The sequence below is a fragment of the Bufo bufo genome, chromosome 3 (genome assembly GCF_905171765.1).
Source record: "Bufo bufo chromosome 3, aBufBuf1.1, whole genome shotgun sequence".
NCBI lineage: Eukaryota > Metazoa > Chordata > Amphibia > Anura > Bufonidae > Bufo > Bufo bufo.
Window position 1 is genome coordinate 372,535,400 of NC_053391.1, and position 26,210 is coordinate 372,561,609.

The 26,210-nt window shown below is 43.1% G+C and overlaps 1 protein-coding gene across 1 annotated transcript in view; it reads right to left on the reverse strand.

Annotated features, from left to right (window-relative positions):
• LOC120993425 (bone morphogenetic protein 8A-like) overlaps positions 1 to 24,152 on the reverse strand; it is a 77,341-nt gene extending 53,189 nt beyond the window's left edge. Inside the window, exons 1-2 of the mRNA XM_040421935.1 lie at positions 24,027 to 24,152; positions 20,569 to 21,363 (exon numbers count right to left, since the gene is read on the reverse strand). Of these exons, the coding sequence (XP_040277869.1) occupies positions 20,569 to 20,953 (385 nt within the window). The 5' untranslated portion in view covers positions 20,954 to 21,363; positions 24,027 to 24,152. The remainder of the gene's footprint in view (positions 1 to 20,568; positions 21,364 to 24,026) is intronic.
• Positions 24,153 to 26,210: the final 2,058 nt, after the last annotated feature.

The window sequence follows — 26,210 nt, forward strand, 5'->3', positions numbered from 1 at the left end:
GCCCTCAGTAATGTACAGAATAATCATCTATCCATTCTGGCTGAGCCTTATGGACTCAGTGGATGGGATTCCTTATCAGCTGAGCGAATTTTTAAAAGTACATGAAGATGAGCCCAACCTGGCCCTTGTCTGGGACACATTAAAAGCGTTTCTACGCGGGTCCCTACAAAATCGAGCATAACATATATAACAAATAAAATAAAAAAGACACCAAATGTTTGGAAATGGAGATGGAATCACAGTGCACCACATTGGAACAGCAATATATCCATCATCCCACTGACGCTAACAGAACCGCTTGGCGATAGGTGCGCAGACAATACCTGTGCGATACTCAGGGACAATGCAGATAGGAAACTGTTTTTTATGAAACAAACTGCGTTTGAGCTAGGCAATCAATCTGCTAAACTATTGGCCCAGCTAATTCGCCACGGTTCACCATCCTCAGAAATTTGGCAGTTAAGGACTCAGCAGGTCAAGAACACTGCACACAAGAAACAATTCTTCACACTTTTATCAGAACCTTTATAACTCTAGTATAATAGTATCAGGGGCAGAGATAACTACGTATCTGGATGGTTTTTCCCTCCCCAAACTTTCGGCATCAAAAAGGGCCCAACTGGATCAACCGATTAGCTTGGAGAAAATAACACAAGCCATTTCAGACCTTAATAATGGGAAATCCCCTGGCCCGGATGGGCTTCCCAAAGAGGTATATGCTAAATATGCAAAAGTACTGGCTCCCCAACTATTATCCACATTTCATTCGGCCATGGAAATGGAGCGCTTGCCCAACTCATTTATGGAAGTCACTATAATACTCCTACTTAAACCTGATAAAGAACCCCTAGAATGTAGTTCATATAGACCTATAGAGCTGCTAAAAGTAGACTACAAAATATTGACCAGAATCTTGACTACGCATCTGAATCAGGTCATTCTGTTATTGATACATAAGACCAAACAGATTTTATGCCAGGGAAGTCCACTACAGAAAATATCAGACGGGTTCAGGTGGTTAGACAGATGGGTTATTCCCTAGATGCAGATTGGGACCTGGCATCACTAGACCCCGCCAAGGCATTTGACTCGGTAGAATGGGTTTACTTGTTGGGATGCATGCGGGGCTATGGGTTTGGCCCAAAGTTCCTCAGATGGATCACTATTCTGTACAGTAATCCAGTAAGCAGGCTACCGATAAATGGGGAACTATCAGAATGCTTTCCTCTCCACAGAGGAACGAGACAAGGTTGCCCCCTGTCACCGCTCTTATTTGCCTTGGCAAAGAGACGCTGGCAATTAAGGTAAGGAGTAGCAACAAAAACGGAGTGACCATAGGAGGGAGAGAGGTCTGCATAAGATTATATGCTGATGATATGATCCTATATTTATCATCTCCTGATACATCTATTTCTAATGCAATAGCTCTGATATACATTTGGGGAGTTCTCAGGACTGAGAATCAACTGGGAGAAATCAGTCTATATGCCTCTCGGCAGGGCAGACTTGACAGTTCCCTCCCACGTGAAACTACTAAAAGTGGTATACGCATTCAAATATCTAGGCGTACACATCACAAAAAAACACTCTCAGGCCCTGACACTTAACATTTACCCCTTAATTGAGCATATACGACCCAAACTTCAAAACTGGAAGACATTGCCGATATCAGTGGCAGGACGTATTAATATAATTAAAATGATTATACTCCCCAAGGTCCCAAATCAGTGTCTCTTTAAGATAGACTCCCTAACCAGAACCTTTATCTGGGGCAAATCTCGTGCCAAACTTAGTCTCGATACATTAAAACGTCCCAAAACAGAGGGAGATATGGCATTACTGGACTTTTCCATTTATTATCTAGTGGACCAATTAGGCTCAAATATAACTAGTATACAATCGATGACCTGCCCACTTCGGAGTACTTTTTAAAACAATACCTGAATTGTTACACGTTCTGGTCAGTTCTGGAAATGCCCCCTAAATTCCTGAAGCCACTTCTGCCGCTAGCTAGCCCAAACAGTATGGAAGGAGGCTAAAGCACTGTCACAATTTACAGAAGTTGTTTCTGATATTCCTATGTTGGGCAATCAATCGCTGCCGCAAACGCAGGTGGTTATGGGAGCGGATAGATGGCAATTGGCAGGGGTTATAACCCTTGGAAACATTTATAATCAGGGAGTATTGATGCCGTTTGAGGCATTATCACAGAAATACAATATCCCCAGAACCCATTTCTTCTCATATTTACAACTTAGATCCACCATATAGAGTAAATTCCCATATGGCGGCCCAATGATCTCAAGATACCCGCTCATAGGAGTCGTCAAAACCCAAGATCCCAGAGGTCTAGTATCAGTAATCTACTCACACCTGGTCCAGGTGAAGGTTAGTACCAATCCCCTCACAGTAATTGACAAATGGAAAAAATTGATACCCACACTTACAGAAGAATCGGCTTTATTAGAATCTCATTTACAAGTTTTACCAGCAGTCAATAACAAAATAATCCAACTATATATTATTAATCAGGCATATCTCTCACCAACTAAGCTACATAGAATGGGTAGAGCGGTATCCACGGCATGTCCTCGGTGTTGGGAACTAGATGCAGATTTCTGGCACATGATATGGAGATGCAGCCCAATTGCCGCATTTTGGGGGGAGGTGACTGCATTCCTCTCCAATCTGCTGCCGGTCCACCCCTGAGGTTTGCCTATTGGGAATAATGGATGAAGATATATGGAACCGATATAAGACAACTTTTTTAAGGGAATCATTTTTCATGGCACGTAAATGTAAATGGTACGACCCCAATACGCCGAACTTGTTCATGTTGAAACTGCTGATAAATCAGATACTACCATATATAGTGTTGGTGTTCAAACATCGCAATAAACCGCAAAAATTTGACAGGGTCTGGGGTCTGTGGTGTGAAATCACCCACACTTTGTACTCAACCTCGAGACTAGCTTTGTCAGCAGCTCGAGGATCCATGGTTCAGTCGGCTTAGAGGGATCATTTAAATGTAATGTATTATACTGCGCTATTCATTGATTTAAGATGTTGCCAATAGTGCAGTGAGTGATTGGAGAAATTGAATGTAAAGAAGCGTTAACTCGGTTTGTATTAAGAATTGTAACTGGAATGTTTGGTCTTGATGACATAAATCTGATGTTAATAAAAGAGTTAAAAAAAAAAAAGCCACAAAGCTTCCCATTGGTCACACATTCTTTCTACTTTAGTGCTGTTTTTTTTTTTTTATGATTCTACAGTACTGACGTTTCCCCTTCTACACATTGCCAGCAAAATGTATTTTCACTGAAATGTGGTCCAGATTTCATTGTAAGCATACTGTGCAGGCTCTTCCCTACTATAAATGACACATCGTCTGTAATTACTAGTCCTGGCTCTTTTTTTACAGACACTAAATTAAAAGGAGCTTTAAAGTGATAAACCACATCACATGTGAGGAGGCCAAAAATAAGTGGATGCACTGACCATCTGGCCAGGAAATGCAGACCATAAATATCACCGATTTATATAGATTGAATGATGCTTGCAACATGCTTGAGGTAAGCTGCATACATATTGAAAACCAGACTCATGGCTTCAACGTGCACAATTTACAGTACTTAAAATGTATTTATTCATGCATTTAGTCCTTTAAAAAGGTATCTATTATGGAGAAGTGGATTGAGATAGGAATTGTAGGGTTCAAGGGATTGCCCAGCCAGTAACTTAGAATGGTCTAAAATATCAAACTGAGTATTCCTCATCATACAGTTGTTCCCGTCCCACCACATCTCAGTTCCCCTAAGTGTCTATATCTTGGACCTTAGCAATAAAGTTTTGACACAGATGTAACCACTGCAGCCAGAGACCTCAATGGTGTCCACTGCAGCCAGAGACCTCAATGGTGTCCACTGCAGCCATTGCTTGACTGAAGCTGTCATCAAGTATCAAGTATCTTGAAACGTTATTGCTGGAGGCAGGGGCACAGAGAATAGCAGAGGACATGGAAAGCTCCTGCATGAGATCGATAAGTCGAGTATCACTCAGTTTATTATTTTATATCATCCCCTATAAAGAAAAGAAAAAAAAATCTACAAATAGGCCCAATAGTACTGGTAAAAATAGAGAAATCTTTATTTCAAATGCAAGTTAGAAACAATCATTACAGCAAAGGTTGGGTCCGTCATTCAACCATACACGTTTCAGCGTCCAAACCTTCTTCAATCAAAACAAAGCTTTTCTGTAATTATGGCCACGTAACTTGTGATAGGTTATGAAGAAATAAGGTTTTGAATCCAGTGTGCAATAAAATCCTGTTAGTACCCCAGAGCCGACACGTTTTAACCGCACTGTGCGGTCTTACTCATGCTATGAGTAAGATTACACAGTGCGGTTGAAACATGTTGGCTCTCGAGTACTAACAAGAGTGTGGTTGTACCTGGATTTTAATATGTGGAAACAAATTCTGAAAATTGGATTGCACGCTGGATTCAATACCTTCTTTTTTCAGTTTTGAGCGCTTGAACACGCAACGGGATCCGGAGTGTGAAGTGCAAAAGGATGAGCTGGCTATTCCATATATTATTCTCGGTCATATATTATCCATGCATATCTGACTGATATTATCTGTATACATTTTGTACTGCCAGTGTTACAGGAGTGCATGATTTGAGTATATTACCACTTCTTCAATGGTGGGTCCGGGTCAGGTTTTGCAGTGTGTGATGTTTATAATCACAGTATACTAATGTTGCATATGAAAAACAGATTTTTCATTTTTTTTTACCAGTACTTTTGGGTCATTTTTTACACCGCTTTATAGGGGATATTGCATAGTTGTATGTGGCCATTAACTTATCACTACCCATGCAGTTTGGCCTAATACTCAATGTGTAATGTAATTACAATTATAGGCACTTTCAGTTGTTTTTGTGGTTGGTGTTATTTTTATAACATCCTGAGTTTTTGATCAAACATGTCGAGGGGCTGGGCAAGCCCTTTAATAATGCATACACAATATCTTCATATTGACTTGATATGTACTTGATTAGAGATGAGCGAATCACTCAAAATTCGATTAAGGTTCAATTCGACTGAATTAGTCGACTGATTCAGTCCGGGTCCGAATTGATTGTACCTGAATCGAAAGTGGTCAAATTGGCCAGAAAATATGTGTATGACAGAGGTCTACTGCAAAGTACAAAGAGAGTAAAAACTAGGCAAATCCTTGATTTAAATTTTTTAATCTATATGCAATCCTTTTTTAAGCATATGCTCCCTTTTTGCTTTGCTGGACTCTACATTGGGGGTGAGTTGGACCAAACCCTCTGAGGCGTGCACCTACCCATGTTGTATCTCTGGGAGTGCTGTCCACATGTAAATTTGTTCTGAAGTCTTCTAGAATATTTTTCTCTGTAGTCTCTAAGATTCAGCTGTAACTTGAATTTTTACAACATTTGGGTGAAACTTGATTCATTTAGAATCAATTTGCTCATCTCTATAACTTGATATTTTTTATTAGTTTTGTGGTCATGTACTATATCTTCACTGTTTTTTAGTATAAGGAACTTGGGAATCAATTTTGCAGTACTTTTAGGAAATGTTCCGATTTTACAATATTACAGTATTTTCACTTTACAATAGAGACTCTGAAAGTAAAGTTTGTTATTCACATAAAGCAGAAACAAATAGCTATCTGCACCGCCTCCCTAAAAAGGAAAGATGCTCAGATGAGCATGTCTGGCTACGCTTTTCGCCTTCTTCAGCAGGTATATATGATTGCAGTGTTAAAAAACAACATGCATGATCCTTGTTTCTCTAGACAGCAGGTAGTTGGGATGCAATTTGCTGCAATCCAAATGAATCCTTTGATTCATCCTACTTTATGTCAATGGCTCTGCCTGGTGGTGGTGTAATGGTGTGTGAAATGTTTTCTTATCATTTATGAATAACATTTGAGCATCATGTAATTCCCACAGCCTACAACAGCAGCGATGCTGATCATGTTCATTCTTGTATCGTCACAGCACAGTGTACTTGAATCCATATCATAAAGATGGAATAGTACTAGTAATGCCTTATTCAGTCAGTGTTCGATCAGTGATTTTGAGCCAAAACCAGGTGCAGCTCTAAACACAGAACAGGTGCAGATCTTTCCCTTATACCTCATGTCTGTGGAGGCTCCAACCCTTAATTAATAACTGATGGAAATCACCGACGTGTGAATAAGGCCTCATGCACAAAAATATAACATGTCCTATTCTTGTCCGTTTTGCGGACAAGAATAGGCATGTCTACAATGGGTCGCCTGTTCCATTCCGCAAATTGCGGAAGGCACACGGGCGGTTTCCATGTTTTGCAGATCCGCAATTTGCAGACTGCAAAAAAACGGAACGGTCGTGTGCATGAGGCCTAAGGCTTAAGGTGTATTTAAAATGGCCTCTGAGTAAATGATTTCAGGCATTTAAAAAGGCCAATAATTTACAAGACGATGATTCAAGATCCCACTTTACATGTCTGATCACTATAATTTGGACTTACTAGAATTCTGGCATGTCAAAGTCATTAAAATTATGGAAATGATCACCATATGTCATTTATATTATTCAAACTGAATTGCAATACCAAGAAGGTCAATCCATAACATTATGCAATTCAAGGAAGTAGCATGTGTCGCTAAGATCTGAAGGTGATCAAATATCGAACACCAAGCTCCTATTTGTGGCATGTGGCTAAGCCAAATTGAAAGAGTATTTTAGCTACATGAAACCTAAAAAATCTGATCAAGTCGTTTGAGATGATTGTGCGATGCCTCCTGTTTGCCGATGTGCCAGTTATCACCACTTGTTGCGAACTGAGAGGGACAGAATCCTTGAACTGAGAGACCTTGATTTAACACTACAGCACATCGCTACGCATCTAGGCCGAGATGCTAGCACTGCTCAACATTGTGTGTCTTGCTGGTTGGGAGAATAACAACAAACTGGAATTACAGAAATAGGTGCACAGAGGTGAATGTCCGATTAGAAAAGCAACAAATAGTGATCCATTCTCCACTGCAAGTGAAATTGGACATCACATTCCAAGCCTAAGGTGGCAAACAGTGTCCACACACACCATCAGAAGGCATTTTCAGAACATTGGGCTACGAGGCAGATGTCCTGCTATAGGTGTTCCATTGACCTTGTGCCAACGCTCTCAAAGGCCATCATGGTGCTAAGCAAGATGACAATGGAGGCTGGAATGGAGGTCTATCCTCCTCAGCGATGAGTCATGCTTTTTGTCTTGGATGCAATGATACCCATATGGTCTCCAGACCAAATTCTGGCTAACGCCATGAAGTGGCCTCCACAAGGTAACATCACAACAGTCCTACTTCCAGGATTATGGTGTGAGGTGGCATAAGGTATGGTAGCCAGACCCCTCTAGTCCTCACTTTAGGTACACTAACAGCTCAGCATTACATTGATTTTGCTGTGAAACCAGTGGTATGGGCCTTTTTATCAAAGTGTCCCAGGAGCCATTTTTCTAAAGGAAAATGCCAGGTCTCTTGTTGCTTGTGCTACTGTGAGGAGCCTGCAGCGTATCTGGACTTGTCGCCCATTGAGCACATCTGGGACATCATTGGTTGACAAGTGCAAAGAGAACTGCCAGTAGTGGATCTTGATGTTCTGCTTGCCCAAGTGCATTTCGCGTGGCAGAACATTCCTCAGACAACCATTATAACCTCACTGAAAGCATGCCAAGGTGTGCAAGTGCGTGTATATCTGTGAGTTTTAGTGTAAAATCCCACGTTCTAAAACATGATAGCAATTCTACAATTCAAATTTGCATATGCATTAACTCTGTGCTTTGTAAACAGCAATCTAAAATGCTTGAAACCCATTGAAATGTACTCACTAGAGTCCCTGCCCTGAGCTGTTAATTCATAAACCAACATTTTCTTGTGCATATCCTCCATGATCAAATACATAATTGAGCGAAAAACATTTTGGAGATTTTCTTTCAGTATTTTTCCAGTTTTTAAACACTTGCTCAGGAAGAATGTGGGTGGGTGGATTGTGGTAACCTGTTCTTAGAGTAACCAGAGTCACCACAAGAAAATTATAGACTGAAAATGCCAAAATATGCTGGTTGTGTTTCTATTTGTATAAGAAACTCAGGTAAATATAATACATTGGCCTTTGGTCATTTTCTATTTATGGCTGAAAGAGTATCTACAATTATACTTGTGAGCACTGGGTTACAATAGTATCTATAATGTACGGTAGACACTATAAAATGCCTGATAAATATTGCAGATAAATCAGGGCAGCCCATAGAATTTCTGGAACATCTGACAGAACAATAAAACATGCTATTACAGACATTTCTAGTTTAAGGAGTTAGGCCTCGCTGCGTTCCTCCCGCAGTGAGTCCACATCGCAACTCCTGGCCTGACCTCCCAGCACTGACGGGATTCACATAGCATTATATTGATTTATGATGCAATGTAACCCTTAAAGTTCTGGAATGTATTGGTTAACACTGGCAGCATTATGCCAGTGTTATCCACTACATTCCAGAACTGTAAGGGTTACATAGCATCATAAATCAATATAATGCTATGTGACCCCCAGCAGCGATGGGGGTTCAGGCCGGGTGCTGCGATGCGGACTCGCTGCAGGAGAAACGCTCGTCTGCAAGGGGCATTAAAGGAATATTCCCAACTGGGACATTTATGGCATATAAATGTCCCAGATGGGACAGTCCCTTTAATGCCAGCTCTACTGGCGGTCCTATATATATATATATAAAAAAAAAAAAAAAAAAATTATAACCGATCACTATCCAGAGCCAGACCTAATAATAAGACACACAAAACCATATGCAAAAACCTATACAAGATGTTGATTTACATCTTAAAAAATGACATGTATAAGAAAACAGAGGAATCCACATAAAATAGTTGAAAAACACATGAGGGACATAGTTATATGACAGCCTACAAGTTCCTAGCCCATAGCAATATCGTATGCATAAAGTGTGGTGCACCAACCATAGGGTAATACATTACAAAACCAGACGTATGTACTGTCTATTCAGAGTAAAAGTGCACCACTGTAGTACAGAATGACCAAAAAAAAAAATCAATACTGACGTATATACCGTCTATTCAAAGTAAAAATGCACCACTGTTGTTCAAAATAGCATTAATAAAAAAATCAATACTCGCTAAACTGAAGAACTGCTGCCCAGGCCCAGGATGAAGAGTAGGCGCCCTCTGGTGCTAAGGGGGGTAAGGAGAGCATATTATACTGGCACTAAGGGGAGGAGCATTATGATGTACTGGCACTAATGGGGGGCATTATATACTGGCACTAAGGGGAGGAGCATTATGATGTACTGGCACTAATGGGGGCATTATATACTGGCACTAATGGGGGCCATTATATACTGGCACTAATGGGGGCCATTATATACTGGCACTAATGGGGGCCATTATATACTGGCACTAATGGGGGCCATTATATACTGGCACTAAGGGGAGGAGCATTATGATGTACTGGCACTAATGGGGGCATTATATACTGGCACTAATGGGGGAGGGAGCATTATGTACTGGCACTATGGGGGAAACAAAGGAGCTTTGTGTATTGGCACTAAGGGGGGGCACAAAGAAGCATTATGTACTGGCACTAAGGGGGAGAGCATTATATGCTGGCACTAAGGGGGAGAGCATTATATGCTGGCACTACAGTGGGGATATATACACACACACACACACACACAGTTGCAAGAAAAAGTATGTGAACCCTTTGGAATGATATGGATTTCTGCACAAATTGGTCATAAAATGTGATCTGATCTTCATCTAAGTCACAACAATAGACAATCACAGTCTGCTTAAACTAACAACACACAAAGAATTAAATGTTACCATGTTTTTATTGAACACACCATGTAAACATTCACAGTGCAGGTGGACAAAGTATGTGAACCCCTAGACTAATTGGAGTGAGGTGTCAGCCAACTGGAGTCCAATCAATGAGATGAGATTGGAGGTGTTGGTTACAGATGCCCTGCTCTATAAAAAAAAAAAAAAAAAAAAAAAACACAACAGCTCTGGGTTTGCTTTTCACAAGAAGCATTGCCTGATGTGAATGATGCCTTGCACAAAAGAGCTCTCAGAAGACTTATGATTAAGAATTGTTGACTTGCATAAAGCTGGAAAGGGTTATAAAAGTATCTCAAAAGTCTTGCTGTCATCAGTCCACGGTAAGACAAATTGTCTATAAATGGAGAAAGTTCATCACTGCTGCTACTCTCCATAGGAGTGGCCGTCCTGTAAAGATGACTGCAAGAGCACAGTGCAGACTGCTCAATGAGGTGAAGAAGAATCCTAGAGTGTCAGCTAAAGACTTACAAAAGTCTCTGGCATATGCTAACATCCCTGTTAGCGAATCTACGATACGTAAAACACTAAACCAGAATGGATTTCATGGGAGGATACCACAGAGGAAGCCACTGCTGTCCAAAAAAAACATTGCTGCACGTTTACAGTTTGCACAAGAGCACCTGGATGTTCCACAGCAGTACTGGCAAAATATTCTGTGGACAGATGAAACCAAAGTTGAGTTGTTTGGAAGAAACACACAACACTATGTGTGGAGAAAAAGAGACACAGCACACCAACATCAAAACCTCATCCCAACTGTGAAGTATGGTGGTGGGGGCATCATGGTTTGGGGCTGCTTTGCTGCGTTTGGGCCTGGACGGATTGCTATCATCGAAGGAAAAATGAATTCCCAAGTTTATCAAGACATTTTGCAGGAGAACTTAAGGAAATCTGTCCACCAGCTGAAGCGCAACAGAAGATGGGTATTGCAACAGGACAAGGACCTAAAGCATAGAAGTAAATCAACAACAGAATGGCTTAAACAGAAGAAAATACGCCTTCTGGAGTGGCCCAGTCAGAGTCCTGACCTCAACCCGATTGAGATCCTGTGGCATGACCTCAAGAAAGCGATTCACACCAGCCATCCCAAGAATATTGCTGAACTGAAACAGTTCTGTAAAGAGGAATGGTCAAGAATTACTCCTGACTGTTGTGCACGTCTGATCTGCAACTACAGGAAACGTTTGGTTGAAGTTATTGCTGCCAAATGAGGTTCAACCAGTTATTAAATCCAAGGGTTCACGTACTTTTTCCACCTGCACTGTGAATGTTTACATGGTGTGTTCAATAAAAACATGGTAACATTTAATTCTTTGTGTGTTATTAGTTTAAGCAGACTGTGATTGTTTTTTTGTTGTGACTTAGATGAAGATCAGATCTCATTTTATGACCAATTTGTGCAGAAATCCATATCATTGCAAAGGGTTCACATACTTTTTCTTGCAACTGTACATACATACACACACACACACATCATCATTAGATCCCACTGAAATATATATGAGCATCCCTTGTTATTTAGGGTAGTTAAAGAGCTAATTGTCTAGCATAGTGAAGGGGAAGAATGTCTGCTTTCCTAGTGGTCTAGCACGCTGAAGTAATTAATGTCCAAATCACTGGTGTTCTAGGAAAGTAAAGGGGTTTATGGTAACATTTCTGGGGTTTCGTGAAGGGAATCATCTTTGTATCCATGGGGTAGGGTAGCAAATAGGCTAAAGCCTCCATCCCTGTAGCTCTAGGGCATCTCTGGAGGTCTAGGCTAATGGAGAAGTTAATGCCTGCTTCTCTGATGGTCTAGAAAAGTGAAAAGGGTTAATACCTGCATAGAGGGATTGTGCTTCTGTGTGAAACCATTCTGTTTGTAGGACCAAATGTGAGCGCTAATTAATTTTCCTGACAGAATCATCTGATTCCTTACACACATAGTCACATGATAAAATATGGCTGCATGTGCCGCTTTAACGTTACATTACCCTACTTCGTGAGATTTACCTACCTCCTAAATTCCGGTCGCACCGGAAATTACGTGGAGAGGCGTGCCGATCTGCGCATGCGCAAAACAACAGTTTAGGGAAAATCTCAGCGGAGTTCAGCTGCACACCGGGACACTGTGCATGCGCCGGAGAGCCTCAGTAGGGAAATATTACGGCACAGTGCGCAAGCGCGGCTAACTCCAGAACATCCATCTGATCTCCGCGCCTGCGCAGTGTGGAGTAGGGAGATCGGATGGATGTTCTGGAGTTAGCCGCGCTTACGTACTGGGCCATTATATATCCCTACTGAGGCTCTCCGGCGCATGCGCAGTGTCCCGGTGTGCAGCTGAACTCAACTGTGAGATTTTCCCTAAACTGTCGTTTTGCGCATGCGCAGATCCGCACAACTCCGGCACGCCTCCTCACGTCAGTTACAGTGCGACCAGAAGTTAGGAGGTAGGGAAATCTCACGAAGTAGGGTAATGTAACGTTACACCACCACTAGAGAGTGATAACTCCGTATGGATCTATACCGCTAGTATTGTACTGAATGAATCATTATGCAGTGAGCTTCACCTAGTGCCGACAGCAGGCAAGGACTAGGACTTTCCGTAAAGTAGTTCAGTACAGGACCCCTAGCGTTACTGAGATTGTTGTGTAATCTGCTTTTATTAGGAGCACACCACTGCACTGTTGTCCCGTATCTTAGAAGGAAAGAAAAAGATCGCACTGCATCTGTCATTATGATCTTGGACCATTATCACATTACTGCAGATAAAGAGTCCAGATCACTATTTTTTTTTTTCTACTGCCAGGGGCATTACTAGGGTCTCAAAAGATCCAGGGCCCAAGCCCCAATGAATATGACCCATTTTTATAAGTCACACACACACACGCTGCATTTTGCTGTACTTGCTATACAGGGAGTGCAGAATTATTAGGCAAGTTGTATTTTTGAGGATTAATTTTATTATTGAACAACAACCATGTTCTCAATGAACCCAAAAAAACTCATTAATATCAAAGCTGAATATTTTTGGAAGTAGTTTTTAGTTTGTTTTTAGTTTTAGCTATTTTTAGGGGGATATCTGTGTGTGCAGGTGACTATTACTGTGCATAATTATTAGGCAACTTAACAAAAAACTAATATATACCCATTTCAATTATTTATTTTTACCAGTGAAACCAATATAACATCTCAACATTCACAAATATACATTTCTGACATTCAAAAACAAAACAAAAACAAATCAGTGACCAATATAGCCACCTTTCTTTGCAAGGACACTCAAAAGCCTGCTATCCATGGATTCTGTCAGTGTTTTAATCTGTTCACCATCAACATTGCGTGCAGCAGCAACCACAGCCTCCCAGACACTGTTCAGAGAGGTGTACTGTTTTCCCTCCTTGTAAATCTCACATTTGATGAGGACCACAGGTTCTCAATGGGGTTCAGATCAGGTGAACAAGGAGGCCATGTCATTAGATTTTCTTCTTTTATACCCTTTCTTGCCAGCCACGCTGTGGAGTACTTGGACGCGTGTGATGGAGCATTGTCCTGCATGAAAATCATGTTTTTCTTGAAGGATGCAGACTTCTTCCTGTACCACTGCTTGAAGAAGGTGTCTTCCAGAAACTGGCAGTAGGACTGGGAGTTGAGCTTGACTCCATCCTCAACCCGAAAAGGCCCCACAAGCTCATCTTTGATAATACCAGCCCAAACCAGTACTCCACCTCCACCTTGCTGGCGTCTGAGTCGGACTGGAGCTCTCTGCCCTTTAACCAATCCAGCCACGGGCCCATCCATCTGGCCCATCAAGACTCACTCTCATTTCATCAGTCCATAAACCTTAGAAAAATCAGTCTTGAGATATTTCTTGGCCCAGTTCTTGACGTTTCAGCTTGTGTGTCTTGTTCAGTGGTGGTTGTCTTTCAGCCTTTCTTACCTTGGCCATGTTTCTGAGTATTGCAAACCTTGTGCTTTTGGGCACTCCAGTGATGTTGCAAGCTCTGAAATATGGCCAACTGGTGGCAAAGTGGCATCTTGGCAGCTGCACGCTTGACTTTTCTCAGTTCATGGGCAGTTTATTTTGCGCCTTGGTTTTTCCACACGCTTCTTGCGACCCTGTTGACTATTTTGAATGAACACTTGATTGTTCGATGATCACGCTTCAGAAGCTTTGCAATTTTAAGAGTGCTGCATCCCTCTGCAAGATATCTCACTATTTTTGACTTTTCTGAGCCTGTCAAGTCCTTCTTTTGACCCATTTTGCCAAAGGAAATAAGTTGCCTAATAATTATGCACACCTAATATAGGGTGTTGATGTCATTAGACCACACCCCTTCTCATTACAGAGATGCACATCACCTATATGCTTAATTGGTAGTAGGCTTTCGAGCCTATACAGCTTGGAGTAAGACAAACATGCATAAAGAGGATGATGTGGTCAAAATACTCATTTGCCTAATAATTCTGCACGCAGTGTACAGCAGCCCATACCTGTCACATCTAGAGCCTCCCAGGTGACGTCTCCTCCGATGTAGATCTTCTTGGTCATCATCTTCTCCATTTGGTCCGGACAACTTCTTTCAGTCGCGCCTCGTCTCTGCAGATTGTGACACACAGACATCTTAGCTTCCTCACTTTTCTATCATCATCCCCCAACCTGGAGCCCCCACAGTGTTATCCTGCTGCTCATTGTGCTCCCCAATACCCCTAAATACTATCCTGAAGAAACATGAGTGCCCCCCATAGTAATAGTGCTCCTCCAAGTCCCACCAATAGTAATTCCTTTCCAGAATGCCCCCATTAGTAATACTGCCCCTACAGTGCACTCAGTGATGATGCTCCCCAAGAGTGCCCCTATTAGTAGAAGAGCTCTCCAGTATTAATAATGCCCTCACAAAGTCCCCAGTAGAAATAAGCCCCCCTATTGTTCCCCAGTGGTAATAAAGCTCCTACAGGACCCCTCAGTAGTAGTAAGGCCCCATAGTGCTCCTAGTAAAAATAAGGAGGATCTATAAGTCCCTCCCATAGAGCCCCAGTAGTAATAAGAACACCTATAATGTCCCCTGGATTTGCAGTACCTCGTGTAGTTATAGTCCTCCCTCCACCATGTAAATAATATCACACCATCTCTCCTGCCCTCTCCAAAATACAGTTCTATGTAAAGAACATCACTACCCTCCCTTCAGCCCCTCCAACATACAGTCCCATGTAAATAACACTATTTCCCTCCCTCTGCCATAGAGTCCCATGTAAATAACATCCCTCCCTTCAGCCCTAACATACAGTCCCAGTTAAATAACCACAACTCCCAGCATCGCTCTGCCTCTCCCTTCACTAACCTCTCCTCCTGTAGCAGACATTACCACAGCTTCTTCCCCCAAGACTTCTCCTCTTCAATGCCGTCCTCCCCTGCACTGGTCACATGATGGTGACATCTTGGCAGGTCCTTCTCAACTACTGCCTGTTTTACTGGTCACATAACCTGTGATGTCACCACAGGTCCTTCAGATCTTCCACTGCATTAGAATCAATTGTATTGCCGTCCTGAGGACGGCAATACAGTTGTATCTAGCTGGCAGGACATTCAGGGCCGGGAACAAAACATCAGGGGCCCAGGCCCCGAATGTTTTGACCTAGCAACGCCCCTGCCTACTGCACCCCTTTCCCCATTGTCAGGGTTTAACGCTCCACTGAAATATATTGTTGGCACTGCTGTGCATGTGTCCAGGAGTCCTTTCCGTTATGTTAGCGTGGCAGTCCAGAGCAGCTTTAAATGCTGACAGTGGGGAAATAACAAATGGTGATCTGGACTCACTAGAATCAAGGTGACAGATTCCCTTTAAAATCCAACCTACTGGATCTTTTTTTGGTCTGGCACAAAAAAAATTACATCATCATTAGATCCCACTGAAATTGGTAGGATTACAGACAAATGTCTAAAGCCTGGGCCGCTTTTCCTGTGACTAGTAACTACTGCTATTTTGTTCAAAAGAGCTGTTTAATCGTTGTTTTACAATTAGTATTTGATGATGCTTTATGTATATTTCCCTAGAAACTTTACATAATAATGCCTGTTATAAAAATTATTACTAAATTACAGAAACCGCGTAAGATGCTTTTATATGAAATACAGCAATGCTAATACATATTCAGTATATCTTGCAATTCATCAGATATTTAAACACATCGGGGGAGGTTTAATAAATCAAAATGCCACAGAATTCTGGTGCAGTTTGCACAAAAAAATAAATATATATATAAAAAAAAAAAAAAAAAACTGTCACACATGCATTGTACCCCACTTTTAAAAGTCATTTTTTGACAATTTCCTATTCTTTTGATGACCTGCAGGCTAAATGGGGCTAAGTGAAAAATTTGTGTGGGTTCACAGGAAAGGGTGCACAGTGATTTTTGACATAAAACAAAAAAAGTGGCAAAATTTTAGCAATTTTTTTTTTTAAGTAAGCTGAACCAAAAAAATAGGTGGTGTAAAGGTGGACTAGACAGTCTAAAGATACTTCAATTCACCCAGCATCAGCCACTGTGATTAAATCTGGTGCAAGTTTGTCTAAGTTTCTGGGCATAGATTCAACATCTGAGATTTGTTATGTACTGCTAGCACTCTCCTACCCCCACTATCTTACTTCCAGAGACTCCATTTACCACATCCTTTGCAGATCTTGTCTTGGCTTGTCTCCTAAATGTCCAATGCTAATGAACAGAAGGTTTAAATTTAAATCTTAACGAAGAACTCCCGCAAAAATTTTTTATTCTCTGACCTGTTAGAAAGGTACATGATGCAATTGTCATCGCTGTAGACAGGTTAATGCACTCACATGGTGAGCCGTAACTTGAACCCAACCCGCTGACCCTGCCTACTTGCAGAGCAAGCCCTAAGCAGCAAGTCCGCAACTGGTTGACTGTCCCTGTGCTGTTAAGTGTCAGGAGACAAACCAAACACCTGTGGTAAAAACTGCAGGAACCTGTTCATCATCGGGGGTACGGCTTAAGCGGGACACCAAGAGAAGGCATGGCCTAGGTGTTGCATCACCAAGGTGAATGCCCTAGGCAGCGCATCACAGGGGGTACAGCCTGGCAGTGCGTCTGACACAATGCTGCAGTGCCCAAGCCACAGACCACAGCGCTGGAGCTCGGACAGGTAAGTTGGTGACAGTAATCTGTAGTGAAGGTAATCTTCTTAACAGGGTCTGTATTTGTGAGTTATCCCCTCCCTTCTGCTTCTCACCTGTGTCATGTGACCAGCAATCAGACTTTCCAAATAACTCATCATCTTATGTGTGGACAGAAAGTCTGTTTCTCCATGTATTCCTATGGGAGCCTTGATGTCAGTCTCTTAGGAATGATTAGAGAAGTAACTGACTTCCTGTCCTGTGTCAGGTGGAGATTAGAGAGTTGGTCACATGACACAGCTGAGGATCAGAAGGGAGGAGATAACTCACAAATACAGTCACTGATGAGAAGATTACATTCACTACAGATTACATCATGTACCTTTGTAGCAGGTCAGAGAATAAAATTTATCATGTGTTGGACCATGTGATCAGAGCAGTGACGTCACCAAAGGTCCTTTTCCTCCCAGGTCATCAAAGAAGAAGACAGAAGACGAGCCGGGCAGCGCCAACAAGTGGATGAGGTGAGTTTAATTATTTTTATATATTTTTTAACCCCTCCATTCCTAATTTACTTAGCATTCTGTATTAGGAATTCTATTATTTTACCTTATAACCATGTTATAAGGAAAATAATAATGATCAGGTCCCCATCTCAATCATCACCTAGCAACCATACTTGCAATTTTCACGCAGCCCCATTCACTTCTATGGGGCCTGCATCGCATGAAAAACGCACAATATAGAGCATGCTGCAATTTTCACGCAACACACAAGTGATGCGTGAAAATCACCGCTCATGTGCACAGCCCAATAGAAATGAATGGGTCAGGATTCAGTGCCCGTGTGAAAGATGCCTTAAAGGTTTTCTCCAAGATAGAGATAGGTCATCAATATCAGCTCAGTGGTGCCGCAAACTAACAGTGTGCAGAGCGGAAGCAGAAGGCTCCGTACACTGTGTAGTTTCTGGTATACTGAAGCTCATCTCCCATTCATTTGAGGCTGGGTTCAGACCTGAGCGTATTTGATCTGCGCGTTTAACGCGCGTTTTTGTCGCGCGTTTTTATGCGCGTTTTTTGCAATAGTAAACGCGCGTTTGACGCGCGTTTGTGTGATTGACTGCAGTGTCCTATGGCCACAAACGCGCGTCAAAACGCCCCAAAGAAGCTCAAGAACTTGTTTGAGCGTAGGGCGTTTTTCAGCGCGTTCAAACGCGCTGTAAAACGCTCAAGTGAGAACCAGGGCCATAGGGAAGCATTGGTTTTCATGTGTTGAGCGTTTTACAGCGCGTTTGAACGCGCTGTAAAACGCTCAAGTGTGAACCCAGCCTGAATGAGAGCTGACTGGCAGTATGGAAGCACAGCCACTGCACAGTTTACAGAGAGGTCTGCCTCCAGCTCTGTACACAGTATAGTTTCCAGCTCCATGGCACCCCGAAACAGATGATGATCGATGGGGTGCCTAGTGTAAGATTCCAATAGATCTGATATTGATGACTTATAAGGAGGGTGGGTTATTAATATCTGTAGCCCAGAGAACCCTTTTAACTGTGTAAGGGTGCATTCACACGTCCGCAAAATGGGTCCGCATCCATTCCGCAATTTTGCGGAGCAGGTGATGACCCATTAATTTTCAATAGGACCGGAATGTGCTGTCTGCATCCACACTTCCGGATCCGCACTTCCGTTCCGCAAAAAAATAGAACATGTCCTATTCTTGTCCACAATTGCGGACAAGAAAAGGCATTTTCTATGAGAGTGCTGGCGATGTGCGGTCTGCAAAATGAGGGAACGCACATTGCCAGTGTTTTGCGGATCCACAAAACACATACAGATGTGTGAATTGACCCTAAAAGTAGAACAATTTCTTCCTGTGTGCTTCTGCACCTGTGCAGCCGCTCCGCATAAGAGAGGAGATGTCCTATACATTGCCACAACATGCAGTGCATGGACCCATTGAAGTCAATAGGTCTGCCCGGTGATGCAGTGTGCACATGGCCGGTAACCAGGTTTTGCGGATCCGCGGTTTGCAGACTGCAAAACACTTACGATCACGTGAATGTGGGCTAAGGAGAAGGAGCCTCTGAAGGCATCACAGAAAGTTGGCCAGAAAAAGATATGAACCTCAATTTCATCAGTCCATAATTGATGAGTAACATCATCTTCTCACCCAAATTACTTCCTGTTTATTGCTGGAATGCCAAACTCTTACTATTATCAATCAGTGATTACAGATTTTTGCCATATGCTTTATAATGTTATCACAACCATAGGATGATGCAGTCATATGACAGCTTTGAATGCAACATACAAGGGGTTAATGGTGAACATCTGAGGCTTTTTGACGATAGATCACAGTCATGAAAATGTACATTGCGGAACATGAATATACTCACACCAATTATGTACAGTCACCATGAGATGTTAGGGTACTTTCACACTAGCGTTAAAGTTTTCCGGTATTGAGTTCCGTCATAGGGGCTCAATACCAGAAAAAAACTGAACAGAACCGAATGCTCCAAAATGCATTCCGTTCTCAAACTGGAGAGAAAACCACAACATGTTGTATTTTGCTTTCCGTCCTGGGGATGCAGAGCAAAACGGATCCGTCATGACCCCAATGCAAGTCAATGGGGATGGATCCGTTTTCTCTGGCACAATCTGCCACAATAGAAAACGGATCCGTCACGCACTGACTCTCAATGGAGTTAATGACGGATCCGTTTTGGTAGTGTTAAAAATATTTTAAAGATAATACAACCGGATCCGTTCAAACGGATGCAGACGGTTGTCTTATCAGTAACTGAAGCGTTTTTTGCCAAGCCCTGTCGGATCCAGTAAAAACGCTAGTGTGAAAGTAGCCTTAGCTGGCAGACAGTGTGTCACAGAGGCAGATCTCTTTTAATATGTGCAGCTTTAAACACTACACTGTCAAGTGCAACAGCAAAAATGTATAAAAAAAAAATATTTAAAAAATCCCCCAAAAAAGTAATACAAATCATTTGAAATGTGAGATGTGTTTTATAGTGTATGTAGACTGTAGTTGTGCACTAATGACCTTGATGGGACAATTCACTGCAAGTCACGATGAACATATCTGCAGACAATCAAGCAGGAATGGAAAATAAAATATTATTTCACTGAAAAAGTAGTAGATGCTTGGAATGATCTTCCAGCAGATCTGGTTGGGTTGACTATAAACCTGCCTGGGATCAATACAGACCAGATGGAGGTGGTCTTTTTATGAGGTCATTCTTCTAGGTTTCTAAATTCTAACATCATCTGTGGTCACCTTCATATCATCATGCACAAGAACGACTATGAATTAGATATGGATTTCCTCTGGATACTCCGGTTTCCTCCAACACTCCAAAGACATACTGATAGGGAACTTAGATTGTGAGCCCCACTGGGGACAGCTTGTAAAGTGCTGTGGACTATAGCAGCGCTATAGAAGTACATAAAATAAATAATTACATGTAAAGCAAGTAAAAGTTGTCCTTACCCATATTGACAAAACTCATGACGGTATCAGCCTCACTTATAACTGCTCCCAGTGGAGGGCTCTGTGTGCTCAGAGTGGTGAACAGTGGCCTGGATACCCCTTGCCCTCCATCATCCTCTTCCTCACTGCACATCGCATGATAAAGATCCAACATGAACAAGGGTGCTGATGATGGAAACTGGCCACCGTTTGCGGGTCTGGGTCTCCCAGGCAACCCCAAGATGGACAGTATCTCTCTCTGCATTTCACGCTTCTCTCTACCACTTAATTTCCTCTGGATAAAACTTGATCTCAGATGATTTTTCACAAAACTTCCATTAGCAAAATGGCACAAAAATCCGGCAATACAAAGTATGGTCCAAATATAGCGCAGAACACCGGGCATCTTAGTAGATAAAAGAACTGTCAGTGATATCAAATATTACCATATATTACCATCCCTGAATCCAGGACGGGGGGGGGATGGGGGGAGAGGGAACAGCTCAGTCTACGCTTGAAAGTCTTCTCTTCGGTTTCGCTGTTTGAATACGTCTCAGAAATTATTCCCACTATACTTTTAGGTGCAGGAAATCCACAAGTGCTGGATCTGAACTTTCCTCCAATAACAGGTAAATTTTGCTTCCCCCAAAAAAAAGAGAGTGTATGCTTAAGGAGAGAGGGAATTCCTGGCAGAGCTGCTTCAATTTCCTTGAGTGATTACCAGTTCTTAAGCCTGTTCCAAGCAGACTAGCAGAAACCTTCCTCCTGCAATGGGCTCTAGAGGTCTCCAGCTCTCTCTCTCTCCTTGCTCTGTAACTTGGCAAATTAAATTATAGGTGTTAACTTGCAACCTACCCAGGGAATGATTGGTTAAGCATTTGGTCAACATGTTTTTCCATTTATGATGTGATGCGATTATTTCTTAGGTGCATGCATCTTGAGAGTTATATTCCTTGCTGGAAACGATCCCTCTTGAATTTATTCTTCTGGCACTTAGTTTTAGTTAAATGAATTGTCTAATTCTGCAATACATGTACAGCACATTCAAATGACAGGCTTTTATCCAGGGCCGGTTTTAGACCAAGTGTGGCCCCTGGGCAAAATTGAAAGTGGGGCGCCAAATCCTGAAATATTTGACTAGCAGTCTGACAGAACCTTGAAGGCACGGACAGCGGTTGCAACCACAGCAGCTGATTGTAGAATGCCACATCATCTCTCTTTAGCCTTACCACTGTAAGACCTTGTTCACACGTCAGTTATTTCCATCAGGTATTGTGAGCCAAAACCAGGTGCGAGTCAAAAACACAGAACAGGTGCAGATCTTTCCATTATACCTTATGTCTGTGTAACCTCCACTCCTGGTTTTTGGCTCACAATCACTGATGGAAATAACTGATCAAATAACTGATGTGTGAACAAGGCCTAAGCTGCTGATCCTGCAGTCTCTTTGGGTATGTTCACACAGAGTATTTTCTGTGCTTAAAAAAAAAAATAATGCAGAATCTGCATCATTTATTTTTTTTAGGTGTTTTTTTTCTAATGCATTTTATAAAACAGTTTTTGATGCAGTTTTGGCATGGATTTTCATTCTTTCCCATTTTCAGTGGGAATTCTGGAAATGGACCCCACATTATGAATGGCCAGGGCACTTCTGTTTTCCATGGTGCAGTTTATAAAACCACAAGCTGAAAAAAAGGGGTTGTCCCATCCGGGCGCCTGAAGTGAAGGGAGAGCATAATGCACATGCACAGTCATCCTCCATTATACTATGAGTGCTCTGTAAATAGCTGATCACTGGCAATTCCTTAGCAGTGAATGGAGATAGTGCTGCACATGCACACTGTTATGGGGGACCTGTGGAGGACACACTGGTATAGGGGATCTGTGATGACACACTGTTATGGGGACCTGTGGATGACACACTGTTATGGGGGACCTGTGGATGACACACTGTTATGGGGGACCTGTGGATGACACACTGTTATGGGGGACCTGTGGCGGACACACTGTTATGGGGGACCTGTGGAGGACACACTGCTATGGGGATCTGTGGATGACACACTGTTATGGGGGATCTGTGGATGACACACTATTATGGGGGATCTGTGGAGGACACACTGTTATGCAGGACCTGTGGAGGACACACTGTTATGGGGGACTTGTGGAGGAACTGTTATGGGGAACCTGTGGAGGACACACTGTTATGGGGGGACTTGTGGAGGACACTGTTATGGGGAACCTGTGGAGGACACACTGTTATGGGGGACTTGTGGAGGACACACTGTTATGGGGGACCTGTGGAGGACACACTGTTATGGGGAACTTGTGGAGGACACTGTTATGGGGAACCTGCGGAGGACACACTTTTATGGGGGATCTGTGGAGGACACACTGTTATGGGGGATCTGTAGAGGACACACTGTTATGGGGATCTGTGGAGGACAGACTTATAGGGAATCTGTGGAGGTCACACTTATGGGGGATCTGTGGATGACACTGTTATGGGGCATCTGGCTGTGATACTGCCTCAATGTGTGACATAGCTTTACAGATTCCTTTATTAGCAGCCCTGGTCTGCTCCCCCCAAGTACTGAAAAAACAAACAAAAAACACTTCTAATTTGGACTCAGGTTCTTAATCTATACTCCAACGCCCCGCAATTAACAATGCAGACCACCTAAACAATGCCGTCTTCATTAGTTTAACTAGAGCCCTCTATGGCCCAGACAGCTATGCGGAAATTGAACGCAGCGAGGCCACGTCACAAGCACCACATGAGCATGCCGTTTGGTTGTGTTCTGGAGTCACAAGGAGCTCACACAGGGGCACAGGGGGCTTACATACGAAACACAGAGAGCACACACAGGGGGCACAGGGAACGCACACAGCGGGCACAGGGAGCTCACTCGGGGGCATAGGGATCACACACAGGGAGTACACAGATGGGGCATAGGGAGCTCATACAGGGGGCACAGGGGAGCGCACACAGAGGGGGCAGAGGGAGCTCACACAGCAGGCACAGGGGAGCGCACACAGATGGGGCAGAGGGAGCTCACACAGGGGGTACAGGGATCACACACAACGAGCACACACAGCTGGCAGAGGGTGCGCACACAGCGGGCACAGGGAGCACACAGGGGTCACAGGGAGCGCACACAGCGGGCACAAGGAGCAACACAGGAGGGGCACAGTGAGCACATGGGAGGGGGCACAGGAAGCACATAGGAGGACGCACAGGGAGCACACAGGAGGGGGCACAGGGAGCGCACAGGAGGGGGCACAGGGAGCGCACAGGAGGGGGCACAGGGAGCGCACAGGAGGGCCACAGGGGAAACAGAGCTGACAGTGGGAACTCACAGGTCAGTGACCATCAGTACTTGAGGGCAGTGCAGGGCTGTTACAATAAGAGTGTGACCCCAGCAGCCCTGCACCCCCTCCTCCACAGACACAGCTGCATGCTTCTTACTAGATGGACTTACCAGGTGCTTTGATAAAAGGGTCCTGAGAGCCCCCTGCAGTCAAGGAGCTAAGGTCAGAGTCTGGGGGTCGGATGCAGAAGAAGGCTGTCATCCCAGTAAGAAGTTTAGGCCTCCAGCCTGGAACAAGTGCAGGCAAAGGATGGGGGCGGGGCTATGTTTGCTCCGCCCACACAGAACGTCCTGATGCCGGTCTGTGGCATAGAAACATAGAATGTGTCGGCAGATAAGAACCATTTGGCCCATCTAATCTGCCCATCACTCAGGATTGTGGATAATGCAGCCTGCTGGGCCGTCACTGAGGTCTGGTGAGACGGGGAGACTGTGCGGGGGAGACTGTGCGGGGGAGGGGGGGGCGGGGAACAGCAGCAGTGACTGTTCTTACAGAGACCGCTGCAGCTTGGTAATGAGACACTCCTCTTAACAATTTTGAGGGGTATTTTTAGCCGAGGTGGAGTACGAATTTTGCGGTAATCTAAATATATATATATATAATCTATCTATATATATATTTATATATATAAAAAGGAGTTTCTGTCTGGACGTTCTTTATGCGTGACTAAACGACTGGACCGATCTTTACCAAATTTGCCACACAGGTACATCAGGTGTCGGGGAAAGTTTTAGACCTTTAGGCTCTCTAGGACGTACCGTTCCTGATATATTCCCAAAAAAATGACCTGCATTAGCCAATAGAAGCCAGGAAGCCTTCTCACATAAATCCGAACTGCCATTTACACGGTCACATGTCCCTTATTAGCCAATAGAAGCTCGCAGGTCCTACTCCAGGATTCCATAACAACTGATCACAGGTTTTAGCAGTTTGCAGGTCCTTAAATATTTAGTCATATGAGGTGTGTCAGTCAATATAAGTTCATATTTAATTTATCCAGGTTTTCATAACAACACAGCCATAAATAGACTGTACACACGGTTACATGTCCCTTATCAGCCATAGGTCACAGTTAAAGGGGCGGTCACAGTTAAAGGGGCGGGCACTGTGGAGGTCACTGTTAAAGGGGCGGCCTCTGTGGAGATCACTGTTAAAGGGGCGGCCACTGTGGAGGTCACTGTTAGGGGGGAGGGCACTGTGGATGTCACTGTTAAAGGGGCAGTCACTGCTCAAGTGGCGAGCACTGTGGAGGTCACTGTTAAAGGGGCGGGCACTGTGTAGGTCACTGTTAAAGGGGCGGGCACTGTGGAGGTCACTGTTAAAGGGGCGGTCACTGTTAAAGAGGCGGCCACTGTTTAGATCACTGTTAAAGTAGCGGGCACAGTGGAGATCACTGTTAAAGGGGCGGGCACTGTGGAGTTCACTGTTAAAGTGGCGGGCACTGTGGAGGTCACTGTTAAAGGGGTGAGCACTGTGGAGGTCACTTAAATGGGCGGACACTGTGGATATCACTGTTAAAGGGCGGGCACTGTGGAGGTCACTGTTAACCCCTTAAGGACTCTGCCCTATTTCACCTTCTGGACTTGGCCATTTTTTGCAAATCTGACCAGTGTCACTTTAAGTGCTGATAACTTTAAAACGCTTATCCAGGCCATTCTGAGATTGTTTTTTGTCACATATTGTACTTCATGACACTGGTAAAATGAAGTTAAAAAAATTCATTTCTATTTATAAAAAAAATACCAAATTTACCCAAATTTTTTTTTAAATTGCAAATTTCCAAGTTAAATTTCTCTACTTCTATAATACATAGTAATACCTCCAAAAATAGTTATTACTTTACATTCCCCATATGTCTACTTCATGTTTGGATCATTTTGGGAAGGATATTTTATTTCTTGGGGATGTTACAAGGTTTTCAAAAACCCAATTGTTAGGGACCAGTTCAGGTCTGAAGTCACTTTGCGAGGCTTACATAATAGAAACCACCCAAAAATGACCCGATTCTATAAACTACACCCCTCAAGGTATTCAAAACTGATTTTACAAACTTTGTTAACCCTTTAGGTGTTCCACAAGAATTAATGGAAAATAGAGATACAATTTCAAAATTTCACTTTTTTGGCAGATTTTCCATTTTAATATTTTTTTTCCAGTTACAAAGCAAGGGTTAACAGCCAAAATAAACTCAATATTTATGGCCCTGATTCTGTAGTTTACAGAAACACCCCATATGTGGTCGTAAACCGATGTACGGGCACACGGCAGGGCGCAGAAAGATAGGAATGCCATAC